Consider the following 11825-nt stretch of genomic DNA (forward strand, 5'->3'; position numbering starts at 1 on the left):
CCAGGTGGTTTGAATGGACATCTCATGACAACGAAGCCAGACCACTGTGTAATGAAAGCTCAATTAAGCTGCTGCTGCTGCCAGAGGTGGTACATCGAACTTAATACAAAGCTCATCAAACAGCTGAGCCTTCCGGCCGACGTCCGCAACCAGCGGGTGACGCGGGTATTCGCTAGACAGTTGACTTCAAACAGGAAGAAATCAGCTCCCGTTTTTCGATCTATTCAGCAAGCTCACATACCTCCAAAGCTGATCAGCCTCGGAGGCCTTCGACGGCCCTAGTCCTGCCGCGACAGTCATTGCTGCTAACGTCTCAGCATCCGCAGTGCCGCCTTGTTGCGAAACCGCCTCCTCGAAATCAGACTTGGCGGCGGTGATTTCACCTCGTAACAGACGAGTAACACCGCGGGCAGTGAGGAGGTGTGGCGATGATAGCGATGGATTCCCAAGCTGTTCGGTGTAGAAGGAATTGCAGTCCGCGTAGCCGTCCTTTCCTGTGATGAGTCCGATGGATGCTTCGATGAGCTGCAGGAGAAGGTCATCCTCCGCCCACCGCCTAGCTCGCTCGAACTCCTTGCGGGCGAGGTCGGGGCGGTTAATGGAAAGGTAAATTTGGACGATGAGTGCAACTCTGCGGGGACGTGAACAATAATAATACAAGGTGTCAAAAAGGACGCGCACGCTTCAACGCTCTCCGTATTCGTCCCAACTCCAAGGGTCTCCAAAGCCTCTTCAACCTCGTTAGCGAGAGCGAAGGCTGTGCCAGCTAAGACATGGACCAGGTTCTTTTCGCGTTCATCGGCGTCGACGTCCTCGCCCTCGAGTTCCACACAAAGATCTCGGAGCTCCTCGAGAGACGCATCCTTCTCTGACGCGTCTGCTGCCCCGACATAACGTGCGAGCGCAGATACCGCCTTCAGTGTCACGTCCTCGGTGTCTTCAGTGACAAGCCCGGCAACAGCTTCAGGTGTGTTCAATGCGATACACGCCCGAGCCTTGTAGACAAGTGTGGGGATGTAATCTGGGGAGGATGTGTCCGGAAGGGTCAAATCGACGAGTGATTTGTAGGCACCTGCATTCCATTCCATTGAGCATGCTTGATATGAGCAGTTTTACTCCACGTACCGAGGATAAACTGTTGTTTGATATGATATAATTCCGAGGAGTCCATGATGCAGATATAATGAGGTACACCCAACACTGGTTCTGCCTAAAGCTGTCTTTAGTGCCCGTGCTCAAGTTTAAAGCTTTGGAGGTCTGAACGGAAGATGATGTTGCCACTTGCCAATGGACGGGCGCTTTCCCATAAAGGAAACCGAGTGGCACGTCAGCACTATCAATGTAGCGCCGAATCATTGGAAGGCTCATGAGCCGACTTCAATCATCGTTCAAGTCAACTATTTCGCTTCTCAATTTGCTATGCTATTTGCATCGATGAGGCTCCGCGTGATGCTAACCTAGTATTCTCGCGCCTTAGTCGGATGTTGTTGTCGCCGAATGATTCACAAGAATTTCAGCGGGTGAGCACAAGGTCAGCAGTTGCTGAGTGAACTTTATTTTCAAGCTGCAATTACTCAAGAGCCCAGGGCCGCTCATGCTTTCCCGAGTACTTCTCTGGGTATACTGGTCCCAGCGGATTGTCTCCTCTATGCCAGAATGGAAAGCAGTATTCTGGCGCACGGCCGGAGTTGGTGACCATCCGACGTGTGAAAGCTGTTCTCGGGTCTACGAACGTAAACGCGCCGTGTTCTGTGAACTGTTTCCGCACCAACTGCATGGAAGGCACAACAGCAGACCGGCATCCATTTCTGCCGTCTTGGCCGCTTGCTTGCGTTATGATATGGAAATTCATCCGGGTCGAATAAGGGCACTCCGCTGTCCGATTTCATCACCAGCTGATCCTGGATGTAATTGTAGACCTAATATGTCGTTCTCCAAGCTTCATGCATTCATGATGTTTGACGCGCGACAGATGGGATGCCTTCCCTTCTTGCTCTGTTATCTGTAGATGCGCCTTCATATAGAAAGGCGTATAAAATCCAGGCCTTCTCGCTCGGGTTTCGTCTGACCACCCCCTTCTCCTAGGCTTTCGCTCCAAGTGCCACCATGTCCACACGTTCCAGCAGGTTTTCCTCTATGGTGAGCTAATCGCCCATTGGGATCTTTTAGCGCTCACTAGGGGTCTCAAGGAGAACGAAGCGACTCGAATTGAGCATGACATAGCTGGGCGAAGCGAAAAGATCCTTGCTACTCTCCGTGATCAAGTACGAATTTTTATTGAAATGCGCATCACTGCGCTGGCATCTTACGCTGCTTTTGCAGATATCAAAAGGGGAACCGTTTAGCGGGGACATATCGACAGTCGTAAGCTCTCTCCCTTCATGCCTGCTGCTCAACGTAACCTTCATATATAGGAGAGTCTCATCAACTTGCTGAGACATCCTAATGGCATCGATGACCGCAAAATGCTTGTATGAATGTTTATGCCCTCGTTGAGATACAGCGATGTAATCACTCCTCTAGCTCGAACACATACTTGTGTTCCTTTCGAACCATTCCACGTCAGCAATAGGATCAAAGCTTCAGACACTTGTGGTTGAGCTGCGTACGTATGAACATCTGTAGTTGTCTCCATGAATGAACCGGTTTCTAGTTTATGATGACCTTGCGCACCCTCCGGAAACGTATGTTGGGAAGGAGTATTCATACCGGTCGGCAGACGGTTCAAACAACAACATATCCGTGCCGGATTTGGGCAAAGCCGGCACGCCTTACGCGCGTAGTGTCCAGCCGACTCAGCCACTCCCTCGTAACGAGCTACCGGATGCCGGGCTCATATTTGATACACTTCTCCGTCGCGAAGCAGTATGTTCTATGCCTTCATACAATGCTTAGTAGAGACCTCACGCGTTTATGATTGCATTTAGTTCGTGAAGCATCCTGCGGGTCTCTCCAGCATGATGTTCTCCTTTGCTGCCCTTGTCATCCACAGGTGGGTGAAATTCTGGATAATTAGACTTTTGATTGAATGTTTCTTCAGTGTCTTCCGTACCTCACACGAGAACGTCAGCATCAATGAGACATCGTCTTATGTCGACCTTGCTCCACTGTACGGGAATAACCAGGATACACAGAACAAGGTTCGAATACGCGATGGGCGTGGCTTGTTGCACCCCGACACGTTTGCAGAGGATAGGCTTCTTCTGCTGCCACCAGCAGTATGCGTGTTACTTGTCCTATTCAACCGTAACCACAACGTGCGCTCGATCTCTAATAATATACATCTATGCGTCGTGCTCATCTACAATTTGACATCACCAGTACATTGCCAAGATGCTTCTAGAGCTGAACGAGCGGGGAACCTACGTCGATCCAAACTCCATCCCTCTTGAGAATTCCGATCGCGGCAATATAATCCTCAAACAGGAGGAGGATATATTCCAAACTGCTCGCCTTATCAACTGTGCTTGGTTTGCATCCGTCGTGTTCTCAGATTACTTCAGTTCGATATTGGGGCTGGTGAGAGATGGGAACAGCTGGAGTTTGGATCCTTTCGGGGTAAGGCAGACATAAATCTACCTTACGTGACGACTAACAAGAGATGATGGGTAGGAAATCCGAGACGCGGACCATGTGTTATTTGAGCGTGGCAGGGGGAACGTGTGCAGTGTTGAGGTATGAATGGGTTGGTAGTATTGTCATCCATTACTCAACTACATCACAAAGTTTAATTGCCTGTACCGCTGGCATGCCACCACCTCCGCTCAAGATGAGAAGTGGGTTGAAGCGCTATTCAGTAAGATGTTCCCGGACAAGACTTGGGACCAAGTATGTTCTTTTCTCTACCCACATTTTGAAAGCTGATTTAACGCTGCGTTCTTAGCTCAGCATTCAGGAATTCAAGGAGAAAGCGAAACAATTGCAAGCTACTGAGCCTGATCTTGAAAGCTGGACCATTGGAACGTAGGCACCTATGGCGTTCTTAAATCGTAGATCTACTCAAATGTTTCCTTAGGCTAACTCGTCAGGCAGACAACACTTTCAAAGACGAGGATCTGGCTGCTGTCATTCAGGATGCGTAAGGGGCTCGATAACTTGCTTGGGTTCTCCTACTTACTCGCCTTCGCCAGTACATCCCATCCTGCGGCTGCATTCAAAGCCCGTGGCACGCCACACGTTATGCGCCTACACGAAATCATGGGTATTGAATCGAACAGGCAATGGGGCTGCTGCTCGCTCAATAACTTCCGGAAGGTGAGTGCACGCAAGCTATGATGGCCATCGTTCTTACGGTCGTGTCGTCAGTTCTTGGGCTTGAAGAGTATGTATTATCTCTCTGTTGGGTTTTTTCTCCCCCGCTAATCAGCTGCACCTCCAGCGTATTCCAGCTTCCTTGAGTGGAATCCCGACCCGGAGGTTGCGGCCGCAGCGGAGAAATTGTATGGACACATTGATCGATTGGAACTCTATGTTGGCTTGCAAGCGGAAGCTGCCAAGCCGGTGGTCGATGGTGCTGGTCTTTGCCCTGGTATGTCCCGGCATTATGCTTCATTGCCTCTTTACTTACAGCGAGTCTGGAAACTGTAAGGATATACTATCAGTCGCGCTATCCTCAGCGACGCCATTGCACTCACACGCGGAGATCGATTTTTCACTGCCGATTACACTCCTTTCAACATGACATCTTGGGGCTTTGCTGACTGTCAGCGGGACCCGAACGCGCCTGGCTATGGCAGCATGCTCGGCAAGCTCTTCCTGCGAACGCTTCCCAACCAGTTCTCGAGCAACAGTTCTTACACCTGGTTCCCGCTCATGACGCCGGTGGCCATGAACACCATTCTGACAAAGCTGGATGATATTAAGACGTATGACTTGTCACGACCCAAACCCACACTACCAATTTCCGAGGTTAAGAACTACCGGGAGGTCGCCCAGATACTCGGAGATGAGACGCAGTTTGGCGACAGGTATGCGAGCCGCGGCGCGAAGGTGATCAGTGGACAAGGGTGAGTCATTTGGTCAGGCGGCTTGCGACACGTCTTCGTGAACTAATCGGGTCACGGCGGTAAGCTTCTATATCGCTTCCGACAGCCCCGCACGGGCGGGTAGAGAACAGCGAGCCATGATTGGCGTCCTCTCCAAATCGGCAGATGAGATGGCGGAGTTTTTCTATCAGAAGACGCGCGATCTTATGTTGTTGAACGCATACGCTTCAGTTGGATCGCAGACGAAGAATGTTGACATCGTGCGCGACGTACTGAAATACGTTCCTATTTATTGGGCAAGCGAATTTGTACGTTTACATTCAGTTCTTCTGCACCTGCGACATTTGTACTGAGCCGTTGCGCGTAGGCGGGCATCTGCCTAAAGAACAGTCCCACGTCTAAAGGAGATTACACACCGCAGGAACTGTTTGACGTGCTGTCCGACATCTACTCGTGAGCAGTCCTTTGAATTTTGAGTGCGGGTTATAATCCGTTTACATGCTTTGCAGATTCCTGTTCCTCGATGTCGAGGCAGCGCAGCTCTTGAAGCTGGAGCAGAAAGTTAGAGGGGATATTGACAAGCTACTGCGGCTCATCAAGGTGTCCATTGGCGGTTCCTCGCGCGTAAGTAGCATGCTGCGTGTTTTGTTTCAAAAATTCACACCACACGAATAGTTATCCATCGTTGGCTTCGTGGAATCCATCACTGAGATTTTTCTCGGGTCCAAGAAGACTGAGAGGGCTGAACTGCTGGAGCGTCTTCAGAGCCTCGGTTATGACCGAGATACCCAGGCAAACAGCGTCTTGGCGGTGCTCATTGGTTCTACGGTAGAAATGTCCCAAGGTAACGTTCGGTATTAATTTCTGATGTTCTCGCTCTGATCCCATGCGATATTTTCGCGCAGCTATTGTCAATGTAGTAAACTTCTACCTCGATGAGAATAAGCCGAAAGACGTGCAGTTCCTTGTATCTAAGGCCAAACTGGACGCGAAAGACGAGAGCATGCTGCAAGGCTTTGTCAGGGAGGCTCTGCGTATGTCGCTGGTCCCTGCTGGAAGATGCTAAAGCTCACACTTGTCTGACAGGCCTCGACCCTCCCTTCCGCGGAACATATCGTATGTGGATTGTATATCTTCTATACGCTCATTGCAATTAACACTATCCCGCAGGTCAAACCATTCGCACAGCCGTGCTCGGTACTCAGTCCTTGAAAACTGGGGAAACCGTTTTCGCTAACATTGCTAACGCTGATCTCGACGTAGGTTGCATTTCTTCTCAAACATGCGGTGTCTGATGGTGATCGGTTTATAGGCGCATGTGTTTGTCGATCCGACGGAAGTAGATCCGACCAGGACACCTGTGCAGAGATACCTAGTTGGGGATGGCTCAGCGAGGTAGGGATCCTTGTGATTCAGCTCGAAGTAGGCGTTGACACTCACATACAGGTGCCTGGGTGAGGATTTATCCTCGAGAGTAATTATACCATTCTGTTGGTGGGCAGCAGCAGGAGCTGACAAGTCGTTTAGGTCATTGGACAGGTTGTTCGAGCGGTTTTCGGGCAGAAAAACATTCGCCGAGCACCAGGTCAATCTGGCGTGCTTAAGCGGTGAGTGTAGTCAGCACGCATGCGTGCGTTAGCTCATGCATGATTACAATCATGCGCAGATACAAGACGGACGTATACAAGACGAGCGCGTTCTCGTATCTCTCACCCACAACTCAGCACTTGGTTCCCTGGGCCACATCGATGGTTGTGCAGGTGTGTGCGATTAGCCCTACGTCATGTGCCCAACAAGCTGACGGATAGATCAGTTCGAGTAATGTCAGTATGCAACCGGAAGGAGCGTAGGGGCTGGTGGTAGCTATGTCGTCCGATACCCGCAGATGTAACATAAACTTTTCTTGTAGTTGTACCGTCTTTGCTTCTAGATGTTTGATATAATTGATCCATTTTCATTACATAAACGTATTTTGCATGCCCACAAGTGACAACGTCCGGGTCTATACGGGTGTATCCATCCCATTTTCAGCCTCATTTGCAAGCTCATACCCCGCCCAGACAACCTCCGAACAGCTGTTACAGCCGATCAGATGCTGACCGCTCTCCATATCTTTCTCTGTGATGGCATACACACCGCCACAGCGACACGCGTACGTCCACCTCCCCTCATCATCGATCTCGTCAAATTCCTCCAATGAGACAACCTGCGCCGGGCGAGGTCCGTGACGACGACCGGATTCAGAGGCGCATTTCCACACCGCATCGTACGCCTCTCGCAAAGCCGGCGAAGAGAGTACCTCATACGCCCGCTTGAGTAGGCCGATGTCGGCAGTCTCACCGACGGAGTGCATAGGATCGCTCAAAGACGAGATCGGCCGCTTGTCTGGGTGGGAACGCAGGAGAGACTGATGGTACGCGCGTTTTATCTCGAGCGCGGACGCGGAGGGAGAGGTGGAGAGGATGGCGTAGTAATCAGGGTGTGCATTGTCGTCCAGGATGATGAAGAAATGGTGCTGATGCGATCGAGAACTCTGGGGAATGGTATACCGGTCGGCAGTTAGAAAGCTCGAAGAGAAAAGACGGAATATTATGAGACGCGCTCACGTGCAGCGTGTGAAAGAGTTGAATGCCGAAGGCGCGGCGCGGTGGCTGCGCCGAACGAACGCGTCCTGCACTTGCGCTGAGTCGTCCAATCGACTGTTGTCAATTGCATGAATCATGGCGTCTGACGCGGAAGCCCGAGTAACTCGGGTTACGCACAATGATCGGCCGTCTCGATAAGGCGAGCCTGCTTCACGTCCGTCCTCGACTTTGTCCTGCCGTACCCAGTCCGTCATCTGTACCGCCTCATGCCACCGGCACTGACGCTCCCCCTCGGCACCCTGCAGGGACTCCCTCGAATATCAAGCTGTCCTCCTTCTCGTCTACTCCCTCTGCTCTCTCCAATCCGCCTCCCACACTGAGATGCATCCCAGAGCCCTCTGGCACGCCCACCTCCATCGCTGGTGCTACTACCGCCGCCGCCGCATCTCTCGCTTTCTCTGGTTCCTCCTTGGTGCCACTTCGACCACGGTCTTAATCAAGCATCATGAGGCACACCATTGGAAGCCTCGGCACTGCTGGCAGTACCGCGTTCCCCGCGAAGCATACCCGCCCCCCTGGGCTCACGCACGACTCGCACAGCGTAGGTGTAGGGCGTCTGAACACTCCGATGGCGCCGCAGCTGCTTCCGAACAAGAGTTTGACTCTCATTGGTTCTCGCGGGCTCGGGCCCAGTGTTGGGCGCATTGTTTCGGAGAGAGGGGGGAGGCGCAAGAGCAGCCGTCTCGAATACCGCATGTGCCGCCAGCCCCGATGCCCGTAGATAGATGTGTAGAGGATGTATTAGGTATGTCGAGCCATACCGCGGACAAGGTATGTTCATTGCGTTGTTCAATGACACACTCCGCTCTTACCTCCGTTTTCTCGTCGCCGCGTAGTTTTGTGAGATGGCAGAGGCCACGCTGGACCGATTGCTCGTCGTCCTGCATAATATGAAAACCGTAATTGTGTTTTGTTCGCGAATGGCGACCACTATGTTTATCCCAGTCGCGCCTTTTACAGAAGCTTGCGGAACACCGTATTCAACGTGAAGATGTCCTGATGAAGTCGCTGCGGTCCGCCCGAAACAGACAGTCTGAGTCTCCGGACCTCGAAGGCGGGACGCAACGATAACATTCGATACCGACGCGCGATATATACACGCAACACGTTCTTTTTTGTATTCTTTGTCCTCGCTCTCGTCTTGCTCACTCGCATTTAATCCGTATGATTATTCCCTCACACCCCTTCCCGCTAATCTATGGATACATTCATCTTGGCGTGCATACCTATTCAACTCCTGTACTGCTACAACGACACACTGTACGATGAAAGTGCATAAACATTCTCAGACTTTGCACGTGCATAGATATGGCTGTCAACCGCATCTCATCCGCATCGAGGCAAGAATTCAGAAGCCATCGAGTACGAGCCGTGGAGCCTGAGCGCTGAGCGCTAGCAGAGTCGTTTCCGCTGCATCTCCGAGTCGAGGAAGGTGATCGATCGGAGGATGTGTGCAACAGTGTTACGAGGTCAAGTGCTGATACTAGGTTTCCAGCACATTAAGCTCCGGAGGATATGACGTATTCCGAGTCACTGGCCGCAAGTCAACCAGACATAGTCCCCTCCACACGTGCCAGACGGCAGACACCGCGGACTGGCTGGTGAGCTCGCATGATATCAATACTAAACTTGGTGAAGCATTGAGGCGTGCGTATTATTAGAGACAACAACGTGGGGGAAAGAAACAGAGGAAAGCACATGTGGAGAATTCAGATGTGCATGCGCAATTGAATACTTTTATGTACCAGGCTACAAGCACCGGACGCCGGTGTGATTCTGATTTGTCCGGATGGCTGATGGCTCTACTCCACTGTATAACAATAAACTCTTGTATCTTATGTCCAGGACACACCCAGAAAGCTACGAACAAATTCCATTCAAATTCAGTGCGCATAGTCGCTGAGCACCAGTCGTCGTCGATGCGTGTGTCCGGATCAGCATGAGTGGTGGCTGAGCGCTGAGGATTCAGAATCAGGTGGAGCGTACCTGATCATAACATTGATCGCGCCCAAACAGGCAGGCGACGAGAAGTTTTTCAAAGTCCCGTCAGTACATTAGCCGGGAGCTCGTGCACCATATGCCCCGCGCCAGCTCCATCTGAGCCCTGCTCCGCTCCCTGTGGCCCTCCCACCCCTGCGCGAGGAACGACGACCTGCCAGCCAGCCATGTCCGCCGTTGAAGTGCTCGAGCCATCGCTCTCACTCTCGCGCACGAACTCCAAGAAAGATTTCGCCGAGGACGCCCTCGACGCCCCGCCCGTCCTCGACTCCCAGGAGCCCGCTCCAGCTATCTCCTCGCGCCCACCGCTCGACTACTCGTCAGCGAGTGCGTTGGTGGCTAGTCTGTGGCATCGCTTTGAGAGCCTGTGGACGAAGCGCTTCGTTCTCTCGCTCCTTGCTGGGCAGCTGGTATCGCTGTGCATCACCTGCACGAACGTTACGACGACAGAGCTCGTCGATCGGAACTGGTCCCTTCCGACGACGCAGACGTGGTTCCTGTGAGTGTTGCTTTTCTCGGTACACAGAAGTACTCATTAATTTGTGTGCTTTTCAGGTACTTTTCTATCTTCATTGTTTACACGCCGTATACGATATATCAATGTGAGTGCTCGATGCATTTCGTCAAGCACCGTGGATATTTGCCTGGAATTTATGCCCAGGCGGGCTTGATGAACAATCGTGTTATTTCACTGTAATTCTGCTAGTTCAAAACGGGATAGGGTGCTAGTTGTCATATGCCGTCATCTTCGTTCCTTGTCTGTTCCGCTAGATTCGATGCGGCATACCCAGGATTCTAGCGACTTTTCCCGCGCTATATTACGGTTCTCGTGCCTTTCCTCTTTGCCTTTGGAATATATACATGCATCATCTGGAGCATAGATCTAATTGGGATCTTACGTAGATGGGTTCAAGGGGTGGCTGAAGATGATTTATAAAGACGGCTGGAGATGTAAGTCAAACAAATCGCAATATGCGTGAAAATGTTTTTGATCGTCAACTCTCAGATATCATTCTGGGTGCATGTGATGTCGAGGGAAACTTCCTGGCCGTAAAGGTACGTAGCCACACTATCCCTTCATCTGACTTTCTGATCCATTTCACAGGCGTACAACTATACTACCCTCCTCTCGTGCGAGCTCCTCGACGCCTGGGCGATCCCATCCTGTATTTTCTTCTCGTGGGTGTACATGCGTCCAAAATACAAATGGTCGCAGGTCCTTGGTGTGCTCGTCTGCATCGGCGGGCTGGGAATGCTCGTCGCCTCAGACGAACTCACCGACAAGGACTGGCACGCACTCAGCCGTGCCAAGGGCGATGCGTTCATGATTGTTGGCGCAACATTGTACGGATTCAGTAAGCATTCTGTGATATCCCCTGGTTGATTGTGCTCGAAGATTGATCAACGCGCGTGGGCAGCGAACGCAACGGAAGAATTCTTTGTGCGCCAGTCTCCGCTATATGAGGTTGTGGGCCAGCTAGGTATGTGGGGTATGATTATCAACGGCATCCAAGCTGCCGGCCTCGAACATAAGCAAATTCGCGAGGCAAACTGGGACGGAAAGAACAGTGCGTTCTTGTCTACCCGAGCACTTTTGATGTCTTATTGACATGGCTGTATTGCAGTTGGAATTCTTGTCGCGTACACGGCATCGATGTTCATCTTGTACACTGTCGCGCCGATGCTCTATCGTATGGCGTCGTCCGCATACTACAACCTAAGCATCCTCTCAAGTGACTTTTACGGGCTTCTCTTTGGACTCTTCCTCTTCGTATGATATTTTACTTCCTTTTATGTCGAGTTCTAACAGTATATGCGCATCTTTAGCACTATCAGCCATACTGGCTGTACTTCCCCGCCTTCGCTGTGGTCATCGTTGGGTTGATCATCTACTTCTGGAGCTCACCACGTGCGTTCATCAAGTTTACTTGTTCCCAAAACCACACGCTTAACTGTTTTCTTTCCGTATGTGCAGCCGAGGCGCAGGGTAAGATCGAGCCTCGTGCTCCAAAGTATGTAGAGAAGAGGGGCGACCCGTTGCATTTCGTCGCAGGGCAGGTGTAATCATGTTCAAAAGAGGGTCTCGGGACCGCATTTACGACGAGTGATGAGTTGATAGAACTCGATCTATACGAATGTAGCGTTATATTGAGCTTAAATATTTTATTTTCGCAAATCTAATTGGTGTGGGGCTGAC

At 51.3% G+C, this 11825-nt stretch overlaps 4 protein-coding genes across 4 annotated transcripts; 2 read left to right on the plus strand and 2 right to left on the minus strand.

The window, feature by feature from the left end:
• Nucleotides 1-63: 63 nt before the first annotated feature.
• Nucleotides 64-1171, minus strand: FIBRA_00614 (uncharacterized protein; the record flags this gene model as incomplete). Its single annotated transcript, XM_012322505.1, has 4 exons — nt 64-184; nt 242-631; nt 682-1072; nt 1126-1171. 4 exons carry the CDS (start codon nt 1169-1171, stop codon nt 64-66), a joined length of 948 nt encoding a protein of 315 aa, XP_012177895.1.
• Nucleotides 1172-2106: 935 nt separating this feature from the next.
• Nucleotides 2107-6807, plus strand: FIBRA_00615 (uncharacterized protein; the record flags this gene model as incomplete). Its single annotated transcript, XM_012322506.1, has 29 exons — nt 2107-2139; nt 2190-2264; nt 2323-2364; nt 2415-2471; nt 2524-2605; nt 2654-2865; nt 2928-2992; nt 3041-3257; nt 3322-3558; nt 3613-3675; nt 3727-3828; nt 3884-3963; nt 4016-4078; nt 4131-4254; nt 4306-4321; nt 4379-4528; nt 4589-5006; nt 5071-5293; nt 5353-5438; nt 5495-5609; nt 5661-5829; nt 5891-6019; nt 6072-6101; nt 6156-6244; nt 6298-6380; nt 6432-6459; nt 6513-6592; nt 6652-6745; nt 6799-6807. 29 exons carry the CDS (start codon nt 2107-2109, stop codon nt 6805-6807), a joined length of 3171 nt encoding a protein of 1056 aa, XP_012177896.1.
• A 180-nt stretch (nt 6808-6987) lies between these two features.
• Nucleotides 6988-7987, minus strand: FIBRA_00616 (uncharacterized protein; the record flags this gene model as incomplete). The annotated part of the gene is made up of 4 exons (XM_012322507.1): nt 6988-7518; nt 7592-7684; nt 7748-7775; nt 7854-7987. 4 exons carry the CDS (start codon nt 7985-7987, stop codon nt 6988-6990), a joined length of 786 nt encoding a protein of 261 aa, XP_012177897.1.
• Nucleotides 7988-9795: 1808 nt separating this feature from the next.
• FIBRA_00617 (uncharacterized protein) lies at nt 9796-11692 on the plus strand (the record flags this gene model as incomplete). The annotated part of the gene is made up of 9 exons (XM_012322508.1): nt 9796-10127; nt 10184-10230; nt 10532-10579; nt 10635-10684; nt 10734-10983; nt 11047-11196; nt 11254-11399; nt 11456-11537; nt 11604-11692. The coding sequence occupies 9 exons, from the start codon at nt 9796-9798 to the stop codon at nt 11690-11692; spliced, it is 1194 nt and encodes a 397-aa protein (XP_012177898.1).
• Between the last annotated feature and the right edge of the window lie 133 nt (nt 11693-11825).

Source organism: Fibroporia radiculosa (genome assembly GCF_000313525.1).
Source record: "Fibroporia radiculosa TFFH 294 genomic supercontigs, scaffold274, whole genome shotgun sequence".
NCBI classification, from domain to species: Eukaryota; Fungi; Basidiomycota; class Agaricomycetes; order Polyporales; family Fibroporiaceae; genus Fibroporia; species Fibroporia radiculosa.